We start from the raw sequence: 19,151 nt of genomic DNA, 5'->3' as shown, positions 1-19,151 counted from the left end.
ACATTAGAGTTAATGGCAGCAGCCTGCTCCTCGTTGTTAATTGTCTTTGTGTTTGGACAAAGTGTGTAATCTTCTCCTCGCCCACACCAGTAAAACAGGTTCCCTTCTCAATTAAGAACTGTCTCGAGCACAGCAGTCAATTTTCCTAATGAAGATGCATTATATTTTCACTGTTTTTTCTCTCTAAATAATGGGGAAATCCCACTTTTTCATTAGACATGATTACGGAGAAAGTACAACCCGGGGGGTGGGGGGAGGGGGGAAAGCTGCCTAAACTAAATGTGCCAGGCTTTTAAATAAATTGAAATTTTATACCGCTAAGACGCCAGCTTGGGGTTCAAATTTGGCCAGGCAGGCTCGCTTCCTTCAGATTAAAAAAAAATTTAAAAAGCCGAGTCCATTCTTTAAAACGCACTTATCAGATGGGAAATAGTGATTAAACCAACCATAGTTGCAATTACGCGGGTAAACTTTTAACTCGGGCCAGTTCGCTTCCATTAAACCCGAGGCGGAGGCTTCTAAATGGACTTGCCCTTGGAGATAATATGCAGCTTTTGGGGGACAAATCTCACCCTTTAATCAGGCAGGGGAGCCGGACCGGACTGACAAGGAATTTCAAAAAACAGAACATGAAGCTGGTGGGCTGTTTAAAACGCTGCTTTCCCCCTGTCCCCTCGGAGCAGAATACCCAGCGCTATTTTGGGAGGACTAAAGACTGGTTTTTGAAAATAAATATTTCCTGAACTGAAAGAAGTGAGTTAAATTGTACATCATTTAACCCAAACAAACACAGACCGGGTTTAAAAAGTGGGATGGTCCTTCCTGAATCTTTGGCAAATTACAGGATTTCGTTTACTAGATTTCCTGACCCTGCTAACAACACATACAAATCCGCCCCTTTCTTTTGCAGGTAAAATCATATTTCCAACGCGCCATTTAAAACTAGGGATATATTTGTCAAGGGTCTGCTCAGAGATGAATGTACGAAACCCATCAAGCGATAGATGGAAATGAGGGACAGAAAGGAGATAACACGAGGGTTCATTTCTTAGTCACAGGGTAACAACAGTTGGTTTCTGATCTTTTGCAAGTTTTCTGCATTTTGTGTGTTTGCGGGGACGGGGGCGGGGTGTGTGTGTGTGTAAATGAACATTTGTTTCTCCACCAGCCAGGGGCTAAAGAAGATCTGCAGAGAATGGCAAAGAAGATTTTCGATTAAAACCTTATTCCAGCTCCACGGATTTACTTTATATCGATTCTTATATAGATGGCTGCAACTGATGGGCTCTGATGAAACGTCCAAAGGAAACCATAGGAATGGAAAAGTTCTTCGCAGGTCTCGCTAAACAAAGTTGTTTTGTTTTGTTTTGTTTTCCCATGTGCGGGGAATAAAGGCTGTGAAAGGCTAGGAAGGAAAGACTCGTTTCAAGCTTCGCTGAGGGTTTATTTGCTTCTTTCTTACAACCCCTGGTTTCCCTCCCCTCCAAGCCGGCTCTGAAGTTTGCCTGCCCGCCAGATACTCGTGATTTTAATCTCAGGACTGCAAGCTGGACCCTGGTTGCTACACAGAGCTGCTCATCCAGGCAGCTCAGGCTAGGGGAGGAAAATGACGGGAACTGATAGTTAACGCAAGTGAACAAACACACACACACATACACACCTCACCCGCCGGCTCCCACGGGTCCCCCGGAGATGCACAGAACATTTCCACACTAGCCCGCACCTGACCCACACCCATCTCTCTTTTCGCCTCTTGGCCCAAAGACACTCATCCAGCACAACCCCCAGCCAGCTCTCTCCGGGAACACACAAGATCTTCTTTTTGTGACGTTCACATTCGCGCTGAGAATTTATTTCTTGATTTCAGGGAGACTTTTCTGGCTTGGGCAAGGGTTCGTGTTCAGTCCTTCCTCGGGCGTAGTTCCCTCTTCTCTCCCTCCCGCTCACTGCATCGTGTTTAGGAAATAGATGGCAGTAAAACTGGCAGCTTCCAGATTGCCAGGTTTCTTCCCCCATCTCCTCCCCTCCCCCCCATACAAATTATGAAAGTTAATTTAATCGAGTTGGGATGGAAACTAATAAAACTAAACCCAAAGGAGTGTCTGGAGCTCTGAGACCAAATGAAAAGGGAGCTCTTTTGACCATGGCAGGGACTGGTAACATTTTTGAAAAGTACCTCTTGGTGTTTGTGAATGGCTGTTTAAATCGCGTCCTTCTCCCTCCCCTCAGAAAAATAAGTTTTTTTAGCAGGGTCAGGAGAAGTGTTGGAACCCGCAGCTGAATTGCAGATAAGCTGCGAAGGAAGTGCGGAATATTTTAGCTAGACACAAATCCGCTGAGGGAGAAGCGAAGCGAGTGGCATGCATTCCTCCCCGGATCCGACCAGCGATAGAGAGGTGGCAAATCATAAATCGGTGCGTTTTAAGGGGGCTTGCTTAAGTCTCCGATAATAAACGCTTGCTTTTTGTCATCAGACACAAACCGAGCAGTTCAGCGCTATCCGCCGGCGGGGAAACAAATACAAATAGCAATAAACGCTTGCAAAACAGACAACTGAGTAGGATTTGCAAAATAATGCCAAAGAAATCAGAAATAAATACGTAGAGAGCGAAAAAGAGAGAATGGCTGATACATCTATGCAAAGAGATAGAGGAAATGCATGGCCATATAACGCAATTGGTATTGGAAGTCGAAGAACTTACTGAAACTTCAGAAGTGAGGGCGCTTTTCATCCCAGAAGTAGATTTTTGGTTCTCAGAGGACAAAAGTTCTTATCGTTCAACACGCAGCGTCCACTGACTATCAATTTATCCCGAGCTAGCCTGGGGTTCTGGGGCGGCCCCTGATCTGAAATGGTTTCCAGATTGAAAAGAACAGATTGGAAAGTTAAAAAAAAAATGAAACCGCAAGTTCTTAGAGATGGGGAACCAGGTTTTGCAACTTTCCCGTTAGCTGCAGGAAAACTGAAGCCAGGAGCTGCTGCAAAGTCGGTGCAGAATTCCTCCAGAAAGAAGGTTTCCCCCTTCTAGATCCAATCTTTGCAAGAGCCATTCCAGCACATTGCTAAGCTAAAGGGAAATTCTCTTTGATAAAGCGGTGTTCCCGGCTTCTGGGTTTTAAAACCTAAATCTATATTCAAATCTGGCTGAAGGTGTGTTCTGGGATTTATGAAAGCCTCTTAAAGGGGTAAATTTACCAAACCGTGACAAAATCATCACAATCTTACTTTAGACATCTGAAGTGGATGAGAATTTTAAAGAGACCCTTGTTTATTTAAGTAACACCGTCCATTTCTGCCACTTTTATTGGCCGCGCGTTTATTCCAAAGTTATTAGACTAGAGGGCACAGGAAAGGCTGAGAGCTCGCCTCGTGCAGTCCCCTGGCTACGGGAATGGGAGCTCACTCCTCCACTCTGCCCCACAAGATCTAAGCATGGTCAGTTTCAGGAGCTTTTGCTAGGTTGGATATTTACTACAAGCCCTGGGGCTTGGAATGTAACGTAGTTCCAGATCTTCTATCCTAGCTTTCAACTAGTTTCTGGGGCGTCGTGTTTCATTTAACTGAATCTCCAAGGCCTCCCCACTTCACCCCCACTTACGTACCCCATTACCCTTTTCCTGCCCTCCCCCCTTTTAAAACTTGATTTCGACCCAGAAAAAAAAATTCCTTCTGCCCCAGGATACACGGGAAAGAATTATCTTTAGATTTCTTCCAAGGTTATGAAATAGTGTGGGGACGAATGTGCGTGTGTGTGTGTGGAGGGGGGGGTTGATTTTCTATATTTATTATTGCTGCTCTGCTAAATGAAATTTTGAGGGGTGGGGTGGCGGTTCCTACCCCGGGATATTTACACCATTTCAGAGTTAAGTATTGTATGCACAGATCTGCAGCTAGTAACTGGGGGGAGACGTTACAAAGAACCAGGACTCACCCCCCCCCAAAAGATAAATGTGTCAGGGCTCCTGAAAAGAGGGGTGGTGGATCTATGCTTTAATTCTCAGGGGCAAGCAGGGAATTGGACACTGCTGGGTCCCCAGCAAGGAGCTGCAACTTCAGTTCCGGGTTCCCTGGGCTGCGTCCCAGTCCGCAGAACTTCCAGGAAAGCAGCCCTGGAAGGGGGAGAAAAGCAGAGCAAAGGACAGGGGCGGGCGATTGTTGTTATTTTACTTTGGTTTTTGTTTTCTTTAAAACCCCCCCCCCCCCAAAAAAAAAAAAAAAAGCTCCAGAAGCTGTGCTGCAAATTGCTGACTCGGCTGCAGTGAAATAATTCGTGAATTGTTGTCCGTCCCAAGGACACCACGTCCGATTCCCCACATACCACCTAAGAAAGCGCCGCAAAGAGACGCATTAATTCCTCCAACTTCATTACCGCAGGTCGCCCCATTCAAAGGCTCGAGCTGGGTTTATGTTATTTCCCCCCTGGTGCCGGGAGAGGAAGGGGCGCCGCTTTCTCGGTTGCTTGCTGTCCCTTGATGGCCGCGAGGTTTTTAAAAAGCCTGGTTTAAACGTGTGAATTTGGCTGCTCTCCGCGCTGTGGGGGAAAAGTTAGGCAGCGATCGCCGTCCGATTGGACTTGAAGTCGCTGCAACCGGCTGCTGCCAGGAGATCCCTGACATTTCGGAATTTCTCCGGATTTCGTTCGCCGCTAGGAACCGTACTACAAACACCCCGCTCCCCTGCCGCATGCCCCTTAGTTGTATTAAAATATTTGCATGTCCTACAGGGACAGTAAATTCATCCCAGCTCTCCCCAGTCCCCCAATCTGACTGCATAGGTCAGATCTATATGCTACACACACCCCGGGGTGGCTGAGGGCTCCTTTGCGCTGGCTATCCCATGCCCCCTGGATGATTTATTCTTGCAGCAATCCATTGGATCCTAAACTGGAAATCTAGCGGAGGGGCAGTGGGAGCCCGTTTTCTGTCTGCCCCTGTCCTAGCTCAGATCGCTAAACATTGGTGTGTCTGGTAAGGCAGGTGGAGCGGGGGAGATAGCCCCCTGAAATAGTTTGTGCAGGCGCTTTCTCTGGCTCAGTTTCACTTTCTTTGAGACCGCTGCGTCTTCTTCTTGGACAGGCGGTTTGCTTTTCATCCAAGAGATTCTTGGCAGCTTGTGCTTTGTATCCCTCTGTATTTACCCATTTTTCCCCCTTTCTCATAACGTTTACTCTTATATTTTAATATTCTCATTTCTCTGTGTGTGTGTGTGCGCGCTCGTGTGTTGTGTGTGTGTGTGAATGTGTTGTGTGTGTATGTGTTATATCTTCCTCCTCTCCCCAGCAATAGAGTAACCTGATCTTTGCTGTCCATCAGGTTAATTGTACAATCAGTTCATATGCCCCAGCCCGGGATGTATATTTTTAAAGCGAGCATCGTTTCTTTTATGTATATTCTGGGGTCATTTTTGGTCGCTGTTATTTGTTGCCTGATTGTCCCCCCGGTGCAGCAGTGGCCTGTTTTCCTCCCCCTGTTGTGTGTTTTTATTATTTCCCCCCTGGCTTAGATGTGTCAATCATTCTCTGCCTGCCATTGGTTGGAGAGTTTGCGTCAAAAAGTTGCCAGAGCGGCGCTTTCTCAGCAAATCTCCCTGAGAGAGGTAGAGACCTCAGCTCCAACTCACTCACCACCGTTATTAAAAAGCAAATCTCTTGGCCAGATCCTGCGAGGGCCGATTTTGTAGGTATCGAATCCACACCCCGTCCCCTCTCTCGCCCCTTTTTCGTTGACTTCTTGGGCCAGGTGGAGCCCGAATGCAAGAATGCTAACCCACTGCTTTGTGATTTCTTTTGTAGGCGAACTCTTGGGTTTGAATTGGGCCAGGATCATTTGCTCCGTTTTTTGCCCTGCCCCGGGCACACGCCTCCCTGGACGCTTCAAGGTAAGTGAAAAGGGTTTTGCTTTTTTTAAAGAATTGGGTTTTTTCGGCGCATGTAGATGTGACTCTGCTGTACCCTCCGGATCTCGCCTGTAAACCTGAGCTGCTGTATCCGGAGAGTTGACAATAAAATGCCGGCTTGCTTTTGGGGGGAACGGGTGAGGGCGGATTTCTCTTTGCACCGGGCGGTCACCCAAAGCATCACGACTCTCCTTAGATAGCATTTTGGGAAGGAAACGTGTCCCATTGTTGTTTTGATTTAGCCCGGTCATCTTTTCGCTGCCCGGGGGGGTCGGGGAGAGGAGCGTGTTTAGAAACTGGCTCGCCCCAATTGAATTCATTTTCCTTTCCCCGAAAGGTCGAGTCTTTCCTATGAATGAAAATGCAGGGACCAGATCAGCTAATGGAGGAGGCGGGTAGATACAGCCCCTCGACTTTCCCCCTTCCCTTCCTTGATGCTCTTGTCTGTGGGACTCTCCTCCACCAGATCGAGCTTTTCCATGGGGTGGGAGGGAAACCAAACAACCCTTATTGTTGTGGTTATTGGCCTGATCCTCTTGACTCGAGCAGCTCTCTGGCGGCACATAGACTTTTAAAATAAAAAAAAATAATAATTGGAATTAAATCCCCTCGCCTCGGCGGTTATTGACAAACAGATTTCCGCCTAAGACTCCCGATCGATGGAAAAGTCATTTTGCAAACATGGCTTTGACCAGAAAGGACTCGAGGCAACAAGAAAAGGGGTTAGATTAAAAAAAAAAGTGGATGGGGGGGCGACTCTTTAAAGCATCTTGGGGTGGGGAGAATAAATAAATAGCAAGTTGCTTCTATCTGCTGTTTAAATGAATGGCAGGAATTGGATCGATTTCTAAAAGGGAGACGAATGGTTCGCAGCTTCCTTGGGAAGGTGCTTTAAGAGGAGCCGTTTGCTTTATACACAAGACTCTGGCGTGTTTAGGTGGCAGACACTTTCCTTCTTCGAAAGCACTTTTATTCGCTAAACTGGAGCTAATATACATACATCGCTTTAAACTTCTTCCCCTGTAGTGGAAGAAGAGACGCCCAGCGCAAGTCTCTCCCCAGTGATAATCTCTTCCTTCGTCAGGCATTTGGGTCGACGTGTGTGTACATTCATGGCGACCTTAAGGTGCAAATCAAATCAAATGTTTTTAAAAAGCCTGAGCCTGGCAGGATTTTTTTTGGGGGGGGGGTGGGGGTTAATATAATACGGTTGGTCAGTCAGTTCCTGGGTTGATCTCTGGTTTTAACCTTGCCTGTGGCTTTATTATATAGCAATGAAGGGCTGGATTTTTTAAACTTATTTTATTTTTTTAAGGAGAATTTTGAGGATTTGGGATGATTTTAGCTATCCTGGTCAGGTCGAATGAAGAGCACAATTTGATCAGCCTTCTTAACCCACTGCTAACTTTGGAATACAAAAAAGTTTCCTTCCTGTTAAAAGGGAGGGAGAGAGATTGTCACAAAAAAAAATATTAAAAACCAAAAAGTGACTACGCGCCAAAAAGGGGGTTCTCTCGGTTTTCATTCTTTAAATGATCCCCTCAAGTTCAGCCAAAGCCTAGTGGATTCCCCGAGGCCTAAAACTTTCCCTGCAGTTCTTAAAAGGCCAAACACCGGGCTTCTTGTTTTGATAAACAGTGTGTCAGTCTATATACGTTTTGTTTCATTGCCATCAGGCAGAAAATTAATCAGCGCACATGATCTGCAGAGCTGGGGCTGGCGGCCCGTAATTACGGACCGTGTGCCACTCGGATTATCTCGTTAGTTTATCAAGAAAACATTTATTATAATTAATTCTTGGACGGGGTAATTATTATTGAGCGAGGGCAGAGCAACTGGTGGATTGGATCTTTGGGAGAGAGAAAAAGGTGACAGATTGCGCAAAATAGCCGTTAGATATAAAACTGCTAGCCTGCTACGAAGCAGGTCAGATCAGCCAACCCGTCTGCAAAGGGCTTCGCTACTGAGCAGGTAGGACGTAAACCAAAGTTTTCATTGTATTTCCGGGTTTGCAGGCAAGTGTGTTTTGTAAGAGCCTCGGGGTTATGGTGTATCCCTCCACTTTCAAAGTGATGCAGTTTTTCCTGCACTTAAAAAAAAAAAAAGATAGAAAATCTCTCCCACAAAGGCTAAAACGAATTCACTTGAAAAAAGTTTGACACCGATGATGGAAGCTTTTAATCCTATTTCAGTAGGAAACTGGGCCTGGGGATGGCCCCTCTAAAAGTTGCATGTGGGCAAACATCAAAACAATACAAATAAGAGGGAATTTTTTTTTGTTCTGAGAATTTTAAAAATTTAAACTTAAATTCTTTCATAAGGATTTTTGTGAAGCAGATGCGTGAATGAACAATGTGTGTGCATTAGACATGAATATTGTGTGTGCATATTTGTGTGTGTGTGTGACATATACTTTTGAAAACAAATACCTTCTTATCCTATTTTTCTCCCTAATAGAAGAAGGATTTGCAAATTATTTATAATTAGGTTCAAGAAGAAATACAATAAGAAGTATCTGAATGTATTAATTAATTCATGCAATTCAGGAAAGTTAAAAAAAAAGTAAAATACTAATTAAAAACCTTCCTTAGCCTGGGGTTTGCAGTAACACAGGAATTGAAATAGAGGCAGATGGCTTTGTTTATAACTTGCCTGAGATGTATTTATTTAATGAAATAGCTACCTTTGAATATTGGGGGGGGGGGGAACCTGAAATGTCTCAACCGTTCACTTTTTGTTTGTTGTGCATTAACTTTGAATTAAAGGAGACATGTTTTTGTTACGCGAAAAATAAATTAACTCCCCTATTAAGGAGTTCATTAAAATAGCTGGTTGTGCGGGAAGCTAGCCAGGCTAAATATCACTATCCAAATCTTCTAGAGACTAGTACACTTGGAAATCCCTTACCCCTTGTCCGCCATTTTGAGGGAAAAAATGAAGCTTTCTCAAAGTTGCAAAGTCCTTAGCCCTGTCCAAGAGCAGGGCAAGCTTTTATTAAAGAAATGCGGCTGGTTTAATCTGTCAGGATGTGTTAATGTCACACTTTGGAATCCCGAAGCAGGGTGAAAAAGTAAATAGTTTTTGGGGGGAAGGCGGCTGCCATTCCAAAAAGGTATCAGAAGGGCTAGGGACACAACACCCAAAGGCAATTTGTGGCTGGCAAGTTAAAGGCTGATCCTGCTTCTAGCATCACCTCTCTGTTTCTTAAGCCCACGAAGCTGCATAGAGGCCAAATGCAAGAGTGGATTGCATGGCAACGTGCAGCTTCCTGTAAACAGTCTTGCAACGGAAAGAAAATGCTGCTGATGGTCAATGTTACTCTTTTACTACCAGGGGCAATTTGGAAGCAAGTTTAGCCAGGTGATGGTTTCTGTTTGCAAGTTAAATGCTTGTTTGTTTAGCGTTAGCGCCATAAGCAAGAGTTTCTGAAAGCCTAATAAATCTCTTACTTACCTCTAAATCTAATTACCCGAAGTACTAATTAGGTGAAAAATGGCTGACAGAAATCACTTCAAACGTGGAATGATGGTGGTGGGACAGAAAAGTTTGCCTCTTTCCCAGGTAGCATCTCAGATCTTAAATGCACCAGCATTTTGGGGTTCGTAGCAGTTGAATGTGGGGTAATTAAAAAGCCCTGCACCAGACCGAGGGAGAGATGGGTTTCTTGAATTGTTTCTTTGTTTCTCGCCAATGGGCTTTGTTATCAGCATTATTTATTTAGCCAGGGAGGTCTTTGTGTCTGCAAATGGCCCCAATCAAGTTTTGTTTGAGACAATTAGCTAGTGCCAGCCGACGAATCCTATGCAGATGCCCGAGGTAGCAATACAATGTATGCATTTGAAGGCATTGGAGGAGGGCGGGGGCTCCTGCGAGGCGGGTTGTAATTACTGGACGAGGTGTCACTTTTTTTTTAAAATGCGTTTATCTAGTCGGTATCCTCCGGTCCAAACTGCAGCCGGGGGGGCTCGGTGTCTCAGAGCCGAGGGATTGCCTGTGGAGAGTCACACTCAAAGAAACCAGCGGAGATAAAAGATCGACTCCAGACAGCTCGGTTAACCAACCCCTCCGTGTTTTTAATTTCACTTTGTAGCCACCTGATTTCAGCCAGCCCGCCGGGACCCCGAATCTCTGCGCCCGAGGGAATCGCGACCTTCCGGGCCTTTCCCCCTTCCCCGGATTTTGGGCCAACCCCCCTCCCAGCACAACTTTAGCATGATGTCTTATCTCAAGCAACCACCTTACGCAGTCAACGGGCTGAGTCTGACAACCTCGGGCATGGATTTGCTCCATCCTTCCGTGGGATACCCGGGTAAGCGGCGTGCCCCGGCCTCTGCTGCCGAGAGAATAAAGGACTCCGCTGCGCTGGGGACTGCCTCAGGCCCCTGGAGAGCAGGGCTCGCCTCGGCCCCCGGCCGTGGGTACACTCCATGGCCCCAGCCTGAGGCTCTGGGCCCGGGTCAGGGCAGCCGAGAACTCCCTGCCTCCTGCCCGGAGAGGGCTGGGAAGGGGGAGGTGGGTAGCTTGAGGCAGGGGCGCAGGGCGCTCTGGCTCCGTCCCTGGGAAATGCGCCCCTGCGCCTTCCCCCGTCGCGTTAACTTTCCCAGCTGGTGCTTGGGGCTGGGCGGGGGTCCCTGCCTTGAGGGGCTCGGGGCGCTGCTGCCGCCGGGGGGGGGGGGTGCTGTCCCCGGGGGCGCTGCGCGGGGTATTGCTGGGAGGGGTCTGCGCGGTGCCCGGCTGGGCTGAGGGGCTGCTGCTGAATGCCACTAAGGGCCTCTGGCTGCTCTTCGCAGCGACCCCTCGGAAGCAGCGGCGGGAGCGCACCACCTTCACCCGGGCGCAGCTGGACGTGCTGGAAGCGCTGTTCGCCAAGACCCGCTACCCGGACATCTTCATGCGCGAGGAAGTAGCTCTGAAAATCAACCTGCCCGAGTCCAGGGTGCAGGTAGGGACCCATCCCCCCTGGCCAGGTACCCGCAGCGCTGGGAGTTTCCCGGACCTGGCTCCCCAAGACACCCTCCATCAGCAGCCGCCTTCCTCCCGGTAGCGCCCCCCCCCCCCGGCCGTCCTGCCTCCCACCCCCACCCAGCCTGCCCCAGCCCCAGCCCTCCATCCCCTGGAATCCAAAGCCGACTCTCCCCCGCAGCCCGCCCCATGGATCACAATTGCCAGAGGCAGGTTTTCTGGCCAGGAGCCGTCGCTGGGCTGGGAGAGTTCAGTTCCTTTGCCGCTGTCTGTAAAGCTGGGGCAGCTCGGGGACAAACGCCCTAGAGGCCCAGCCAACCCCTGCTCCCCTGGGAGCTGCTGAAGGGACCCGATCCTTGCTCCCACTGAACTGCGATGAGAACCAGGGCAGGCCCCAGGGAACGTGCATTGGAAGCTCGGGGAGGAAACCCGGCCGGGGCGTACTCCCGCCAAGCGCAGGTCAGTGGCTTTAGCGGGGAGTCTGATTTCCCCCTTTTCGCCCTTCCTGAGCGGTGTCACAAACAGACTCAAACTCCGGCCCAGCTTCTGCTCCCTGGGCCTCTCTGCCGCTTGGAAACAGCTCCCAGAGCCACTGACGGAGGCTACAGAGACTCCACAGGCAAGGGGGACAGCTGCAAGGTCTTTCCTCCGCCTGCCCCGCCAACTAATTGGAGAGCAAGTGTCTGGGAGGCCATTAGACTCCAGACAAGGGACCCCTCCTGCACCCATTCAAAGCCAGAGGTGTTTTGACGTCAGTGGATGAAGGCTACAGTGGGGGGGTGGACTGTAGCGGTGTTTCCAACTGAGCCAAGGGGCAGCAGAAAGCTGGGGCTCACACCCATTGGGGGACTGGAGCGATGGTTAGGGAAGAGACTGGGGGAGGGGGATCTAGTCTTGTCGTCCTTACTCAGGCACAAATCCTGATTAAGGACTGAGCTCCGACCGTTTGTTTGGTGCAAACCACTTTCAGGGTGTTTCATTAGCCCAGTCTTCTGGTGTCTCCCTCCCGCTCCCCATCTTGGTTTTAGGGTTTTTATTGGAGCGCAGCAGAGCCAGGTGTTTGAAACTTAACCAGGGTCCCACTCCCACTGCTCCTGTTTTGCCACTGACTCCACCGGTCCAGGAGCGATCCGCTGCAGGCTTGGGACCTAAACCTGAGTGAAAGGGTCTAAGCTGCCATCTCCGTGTCACTGGTCCCAGGGCACCTATAGGGCCAAAAGCCCCATTGCAGTAAAGGGCAACACATCCTTAAATAGCCAACAACTGATCTTGGGACTGCAACCCCCGGTGCAGTCAAGTCTATTCGGGCAACACAAGCAACTAGCGACAGCGAAGGTGCCATCTGCAAAACCAGCAGCGCTACCGTGTTAAAGGCCCCGTTTCTCCTTCGTCTTCTCCCCTCTCCCAGTAAACTGTCCGCACAACAGGGCCAAGCCCCTAACTGGCAGCGAGCTGTGCCTGGGGGCCTGGCCGCGCCTCCCTTAGCGCGAAGGGCCGAGGCGAGAGGGCACGAGTGGCGGTGGATTGGTGGGCTCAGGGGGCAGCAGCCCCCGGTTCCCCGCGGCGCGAATAATCCCCAAATCAAACCCCTGCTTTGCATGTCACTGCCGCGCCACCGGGGGGCCGGGCAGCTGGGCCGCGGGCGGAATCCCGGGAGCGGAGAATGCGCCGCCTGCCTCTGGGACACGCAGCGCCCCTGCGAACACGCCTCCCCACCTTTGTCTCCCTGTTTGGACCCAGTGTAAGGCTCCTTTGTTTCCAGTTAACTGGCGGCCCTGGGGGGCCCAAGCCTGGCAGGCGGAGCAGATTGAGAGGGTTATTCCCCCGTCCCCCAGCTCTTATTAAACGGCTTGATTTGCTCATTTCTACTTCTTCTGCCGCCAGATCCCAGAGCTTGGGACCCCTTTCAGCCCAGCCGCCGCTGGAATAACCCCCTGGCCAGGGTGATTAGCGCCACTAACCCGCGGCTTCTCTCTCGCCTCCTCTCCCAGGTGTGGTTCAAAAACCGCCGGGCCAAGTGCCGCCAGCAGCAGCAGCAGCAGCAGAACGGGGGCCAGAGCAAAGTCAGGCCGGCCAAGAAGAAGAGCTCCCCGGCCCGCGAAGTAAGTTCGGAGAGCGGCACCAACGGGCAGTTCACACCCCCCTCCAGCACCTCCGTGCCAGCCATTTCCAGCAGCAGTGCCCCGGTGTCCATCTGGAGCCCAGCTTCCATCTCTCCCCTCTCAGACCCCCTGTCCACATCCTCTTCTTGCATGCAGCGGTCCTACCCCATGACCTACACCCAGGCTTCAGGCTACAGCCAAGGATACGCTGGCTCAACCTCTTACTTCGGGGGGATGGACTGTGGATCTTATTTGACCCCGATGCACCACCAGCTTCCTGGACCAGGGGCCACACTCAGCCCTATGGGCACCAATGCAGTCACCAGCCACCTCAACCAGTCCCCAGCTTCCCTCTCCACCCAGGGTTATGGAGCATCGAGCTTGGGCTTTAACTCAACCACCGATTGCTTGGATTATAAGGACCAAACCGCCTCCTGGAAGCTAAACTTCAATGCTGACTGCTTGGATTATAAAGACCAGACATCCTCGTGGAAGTTCCAGGTTTTGTGAAGGCCTGTAGGACCCCTTTGTGCTAAGAATGAATATTCATAATAAATAAATAATATTAAACATGCTGGGCTGAACATTCCAGTTTTAGTCAGGTCTTGGTTAAATTAAAGAGAAAAAAAACGAAAAAAAAAAAAGAATAATAAAAAAAGAGACAGTTGGTGTGATCATACCTAGATTCACCTCCTGCCCAAAAGCTCTGGAAAGGAAGAAAGAAGAAATGAAGGAAGCAGGCCTTAAAAGGACAGATCATCTACTGAGCAGAAGCAGACAGACCTACCTGTGTTCTTTATAGTTTTAGCCAACTGTTGGGTTTCTTTGTTTGAAAGGAATGGCAGATCATTCCACCTATGGGCCAGTTTTAAAAAGAAAGTCTAGGTTTGATTGCGTTTATTTTTCTTCTCCTTTCTTTTGTGTGTGTGTGTGGAAAGATCCTTCGCGCAGAGGTTTCCAGCGTGCTAGCCAACCCTTGGTTAAAAATCTTTGGAATGGACAGCGTCTCTTTCTCTCTCTCAAGCTCATTCAACTGTTTCATGCCCGACTTGCTAGTTGGCAATGACAGACCTTGGTTCAGGCTTGTGTGGGTTGTGTGACTGATTGTCCTAGCTGCACTATTTTATTTAAAGAAGAAGAAGAAGAAGACATGTTCATAAGGAGTCAATATGTAGTTTTTAAGAGACAATCAGTGTGTGTGTTATATAAATGGTACATCTGTGGTTTTTAATCTGTGCTAGACTTCAAAACTGTGATCTCCTGTATTGTATGCAGCTGTGAACTCCTCCCCAGCAGGGGTTCTGCTGTGATTTAAATAGGTTATAATTACAAGTGAAATTCAGAGCAACTGACTTACCTAGTATCATCTATTTTTTTTTTAAACAACAACAAATAACTAAACTGATCGCCTTTCACCACAGGTGAACTGTACTGAAACTTTTTACAACAAACTGTCTCTGAATGAAAGCGAAAGAAGAAAACCACGCGAGGATACTAAACTCATCTGTAGTAACTTACTGCTGGCCAAGCCGGCAGTAGAAATAAAACAGGACCTTGGTCAATTGCTCTGACCCGGAAGAATTTACACGGAGAAATTCATTGTCGTTTATGCTTGCAGATGTTCATTGAGAAAAAAGATATATATGCATAAACCTTTCCCCCCCCCTGGATTTGGCAGATATGTACAATTATATTAAAATGGTTCTAGCACAATTTATGGTTGTCTTCCATTTTAATTGTACAAGGTGAGTTAGGGAAAGTGGGAAAGTACCTGAAGACATCATACTTCAAAGGACTTCAGAAATAAAGGGGCTAGGGGTTACAAGGGAAATGCAAATATTACTCTGCTATACAGAACAGAGAGTGCCTCTTTGCTCTGGTTTCAGGGTGGTAGCCCGGTTAGTCTGTAGCAGCAGAAACAACGAGGAGTCCTTGTGGCACCTTTGGAGACTAACACATTTTTTGGGCATAAGCTTTCCTGGGCTAAAACCCACTTCATCAAACGCATGGAGTGGAAAATCTCTCTGCGTTTAAGTCCCCCACAGGCTGATGTTTTTTTCCTTTGGTACAAGTAGAAAATACAAGGGCTGATTTTGTGTTAAAAATGTTCAGTGGGCCACGTCAAGATTGGCTCAGCTAAAATTAAAAAAAAATCGGCTATTTTCAGAGAGTGGAAAAGGGTTTTGTAAGCAGGGCCCATATTCCTAGGGGGGAAATGCAGAGAGGGAGCGAGAAATGGCCTGTTGGGTTAAAGGGCTATTTCTCCTGCTACTATGAACTTTCTGAGGTAAACAGGGGAGGGAACCTGAGAGCAATTGAGGCAGAAGTGATATCTGAACAAAGGAGTTTGGGAAAAATTTTAGAGCTATAATTTCCAAAGCTGAGTACAAAGAGCCCTGGTCAGTTTTGCTTCTTTCTTGAAACTGCTGGGGAAAACTGGTCCCTTTAAAAAAAAAGGGTACTTGCAGAGGCCCAACGCTAGCCACAAACATAGCTGGATTTAAAATGATATTCTGTTTGGTAGCCACGGTTCAACAAATGGAAGCCGAGTCAGTTTCATATTTTTATTATGCATCTACTTCAAAGCTTAGCCTGTTATGTGTTTTCTCAGATTGGGTGAAGCCTGTGCTCAAATATTTCTAATAAAACAGTTTGGGGGCTTTTCAAAAAAGTCTGTTGAAGGAAACCCCTCAGAAGTCTCTTGATCGACAGATTTACAGGACCTGATGATATTTGCACTTGATTCTCGTTTATCATAGTTAAGAAAAGAGAGTCTTCTCTGGGAATTCTCCATATATTATCCTGTTGCTTCACCTAATCTCTTACATTTCATCAGCCTTCCCCCTCCTCCCAGTCTAACTTGATGGTATAAATTATACAGATTTTATGCATGTAAAATGACTCACTTCTGATTCATGTATTTATTTCTCTGTCAGTGTGCCCTAGAACGGGAAGGCAAGCTTATCCTTTCACAATAAACAAGCAAATATTCAGCAAATCAGTCAGCATCAAATGAATGGAAGTTTTCATTCCGGTTTTTGCTATTTTTCTGTTTTGCAATCCATAGAGAAAGAATGAATGGTTATCAATTGAAATGAAGTTCAGGGAGAACTAGTGCTTAATAATCCTTATAGTGTTTCCCCAACAAGTGTATCAGACTAAAAAGCAGACCACTTTAAAGACAATCTATCAGTAAGTCCATGTCCCTTGTAGGAAAATACAGAAATGGTTGTAGACTCGTTCCTCCTCGCTAACCGTGTAAATACGGTAAATGCTTCAAGTTTCTCTCCATTGATCTGGTTTAAACCAGCAATGGCAAAAACGGATTTAAGGGAAATATTATCTGAAAATGATTTTCCTTGCAGGGAAGTATAAGGCTCTCAAACGAGATTTTTTTAAAAGAACGCCGTTTCTTTACCGTGTTTTGCTTTCCCCATGGACAACACTTTTTTCTTTTCTTGTTATTTTTTTTTATTTTGGTAGCAACCCCCAGTTTTCAATTGATAAAATAATTTAGCGATCGTTTTTCCTAAGCAGAAAAGCTAAGCAGTTTCAGGGCTTTCATTTTGTTTAGGGATAGCTCCCAATTTAAACAACTCCGCCTACTTATTCATTCTGTTTTAAAGCAGGTTTAGGTGAAAAGTCGTTTGATTCTGTACTGGCAAACTGCAAACTCGAGGCGTTGAGGGGAAAAGAAAGGAAAAAAAATTCAAAACACATTTTAACTGCTTTTGCCGATCGACATTCAAGTTCGATTCGTTTCCTGCAGACTGCATTTTGGAAAGGAAATTCGGAACAAAATAATTGGACGTAGTGAACCGAATCTAAACCAAAGGGTGAGGTTTGAGGTTCAGGTATCCAGGAAGATGTTTTTTTCTGAGAGGAAATGTAAGCTCTGTGATTTGGAATGGAAAATGTTAAAACCTGAGAGGACAGGACGGGTCTTTTTTAAAAATCGACCTCCTGCATTTCACTCCAATGGCTCTGCTGCACCTTCACTCATTATATAGGACGATTCTCTCCACAGGGCGACAGTCAGAGCTGCAAACTCCGCGAGCAATTGCACTTTCAGTCCGTCTGAAAGGGCTTTTCTCGGGGCAGTTCCCAGCAATGTCTGTTGATTTGAAGTTTCCACATTCACAAAGGCTTTTCCTTCATCTTCACCACCCCTCTGCATTAGCCCTTGGCCCCCTCTCCAATCTGTGCCCCCTCCAGTGGCTTAATATCGTTTGTTTTTATTTGAAACAAAAGACGACAGCCCCCCTCCCAACTGCGGAGGCGCATTGTCAGTTTCCAAGGCTACGTGGGGGGACAGTTATTTAGAAAAGTCGGTGTTATTTACTCATGGCTGTAGCCCTGTAGCCCGCTTGTCTGTGTCCTTCTGAGAAGACGCACGAGCATCCCCGTCTGGGCTGGAAAATAAAACCGCTTGCAGCTCCCCCAAAAGCAGCGTTGCTCTTTCTGACTCAGCTCCCCAAAGTTTTTGGTTCCCTGACAAGATAAGGAATTTGAAGCCCGATGAATGGGGAAAACTCCCTTGGTGCGGCCTGGTTCTGGGCCGGGCAGGCTCCCCACCAAACAGCTGCCTCCGAACCCCAAACCTGCGCCAAAAGGCAGGCGCCACCCCGAAGACTCAAGGAGGGGCGAATGGGGGTGGGGTGGGGGTTGTATGGGGGGCTTGCAGAGACTGTGATTGTGTTACTGATGGGCATTTGGAAAGAGTTGTGGGCCCCATCCTCCTCCCCCACTGAAGTCAGTGGGGATTTTGCCACCAGCTTCCCTGGGAGCAGGGCGAGGCCCGTTCTTCCTCCCTGTCTACACACAGAGGTATCTTGTGGAAAGAGGAGTGAATCCCAGAGCGTTTCGTCACAGTTGCAAAGACCCAAGCTATCAACCGTCCTTTTCGCAAACTCCTCCCGCCCCACTCCCCGCGTGCTGGGGCCAGCCAGATACGCAAAAGAAACCGCTTCCTCCAGCTGCGCAGACATTGCCTCCCGGCTTCCCACCTAGCTCGGGTTAAGCCCAAAGCCCTGCCCCGAGCGCCTTGTTTGGAGTTGAGGCTGTATGAAAATGGGAGTCCGGCACCAGCTCCCCTCTCCTCTTGCCCTCCCTAGCGGGCTTGTTTCCGGCGCTGCTGCCCCGGTGTCACGCCTCGCCCACCCCACCGGCCATGCTTTGAGGGGTGTGGAGGAGGAGGGGCAGTTGACCATTAAAGGAGCGCAGTGCTTGCGCGGCGGCGCTCTCAATATTCATCCCCTGCCCTGGAAACCCGGGAGCCACTGACAGTCACCGCAGTGCAAGAGCAGGGCGGGAGTCGTTTTCCCCCCTTGAACAGCGCTGCCGGAAAGGATCTAGGAAGCCTTGACTTTGCGCAGCTAGATGGTGGTTGTCCTGGCCTCTGCGCGCACACCCAGCGATTCAAATAAAGGCGCAGGCGGTAAACCCCACAGGATACACCCACACCATCGAACTGCTCTGGCGGGCACTCATGTTCCAGGCCGCGCCCTCCTGCGCGCTGCACAGTCTAGAGTTACCCAAAGGGGCCAAGCTCGCCCTTGATGGCCCAGAACTAATCACGGGCTGTTGCAGCGGACACCACCCCAGCCATGTTCAGGCGGCAAAGGGAGCGTCACACTTTGCTTTTGGAACCAGTTTTAGAAACACCCTTTTAAAAATGTCGAAGTCTTTCCTGTTTTACTCGCTGATCTGCTCTATTTCCACAGCCTCTCTGCAGAGACGGTGGCCAGCTTTTAAAGCACATGATATTTACGTGCGCGCGCGCAGTTGTACTCTGATTACACCCCCCACACACACACGAGATATACGCAGATCACACACACAACAGTGTCTTCAAGTAGCATTACCTGTGTACCTTCTCCCTCCCCGCAAGCCCACACACATCTAGAGTTCACCATCCGAGCTTTCAAAACACTATATCTGAAATAGATGGACAATCATGTCTCCACCAACCCCCTCTCTGAGAATCGTCCCCCACCCCACAACTAACATTACCAGGTCTCTCCATTTCAGGCTGTAAAAAATGGTCCCTCCTGCCACCCCTGTTGAAGTCAAAGCGTTTTGCCTGAGCCAGATCAAGGACCGTCAGCTGGAATGGTGTGAACGCGTGGGTTGGATTGGTCTTTGAGACACCAAAGACGCTCCAGAATTAGGGCTAGAACAGAAAATTGTAA

At 48.4% G+C, this 19,151-nt stretch overlaps 1 protein-coding gene and 1 long non-coding RNA gene across 5 annotated transcripts in view; one reads left to right on the top strand and one right to left on the bottom strand.

Annotated features, from left to right (window-relative positions):
* Window positions 1-3,050, bottom strand: part of LOC115651748 — a 140,077-nt gene extending 137,027 nt beyond the window's left edge. Inside the window, exon 1 of the long non-coding RNA XR_004000423.1 lies at window positions 2,703-3,050. This is a non-coding gene — a long non-coding RNA (uncharacterized LOC115651748). The remainder of the gene's footprint in view (window positions 1-2,702) is intronic.
* OTX2 (orthodenticle homeobox 2) lies at window positions 1,257-15,028 on the top strand. 4 transcript variants are annotated; one of them, XM_030562998.1, is made up of 5 exons: window positions 1,257-1,336; window positions 5,793-5,878; window positions 9,987-10,205; window positions 10,687-10,838; window positions 12,850-15,028. In XM_030562998.1, the coding sequence occupies exons 3-5, from the start codon at window positions 10,109-10,111 to the stop codon at window positions 13,468-13,470; spliced, it is 870 nt and encodes a 289-aa protein (XP_030418858.1). In that variant the 5' UTR covers window positions 1,257-1,336; window positions 5,793-5,878; window positions 9,987-10,108; the 3' UTR covers window positions 13,471-15,028. The 4 variants fall into 4 exon arrangements, with proteins under 4 accessions (XP_030418858.1, XP_030418859.1, XP_030418856.1 ...); XM_030562999.1 differs by lacking the exon at window positions 1,257-1,336 and adding an exon at window positions 2,334-2,414; XM_030562996.1 differs by lacking the exon at window positions 1,257-1,336 and adding an exon at window positions 5,585-5,676.
* The last annotated feature ends 4,123 nt before the right edge of the window (window positions 15,029-19,151 follow it).

This window comes from Gopherus evgoodei, chromosome 4, assembly GCF_007399415.2.
Source record: "Gopherus evgoodei ecotype Sinaloan lineage chromosome 4, rGopEvg1_v1.p, whole genome shotgun sequence".
Taxonomy (NCBI): Eukaryota; Metazoa; Chordata; order Testudines; family Testudinidae; genus Gopherus; species Gopherus evgoodei.
The sequence above is the reverse complement of the archived record's forward strand: the minus strand, read 5'-3'. Positions and strand labels throughout refer to the sequence as shown.

What these genes read in the sequence shown, in the direction of transcription:
- OTX2 (XM_030562998.1), top strand. Translation starts at nt 10,109, where the DNA reads ATGATGTCTTATCTCAAGCAACCACCTTACGCAGTCAACGGGCTGAGT. An exon ending in TCCTTCCGTGGGATACCCGG is followed by an intron (nt 10,206 to 10,686) that starts GTAAGCGGCGTG and finishes TGCTCTTCGCAG; the next exon opens with CGACCCCTCGGAAGCAGCGG. An exon ending in TGCCCGAGTCCAGGGTGCAG is followed by an intron (nt 10,839 to 12,849) that starts GTAGGGACCCAT and finishes CTCCTCTCCCAG; the next exon opens with GTGTGGTTCAAAAACCGCCG.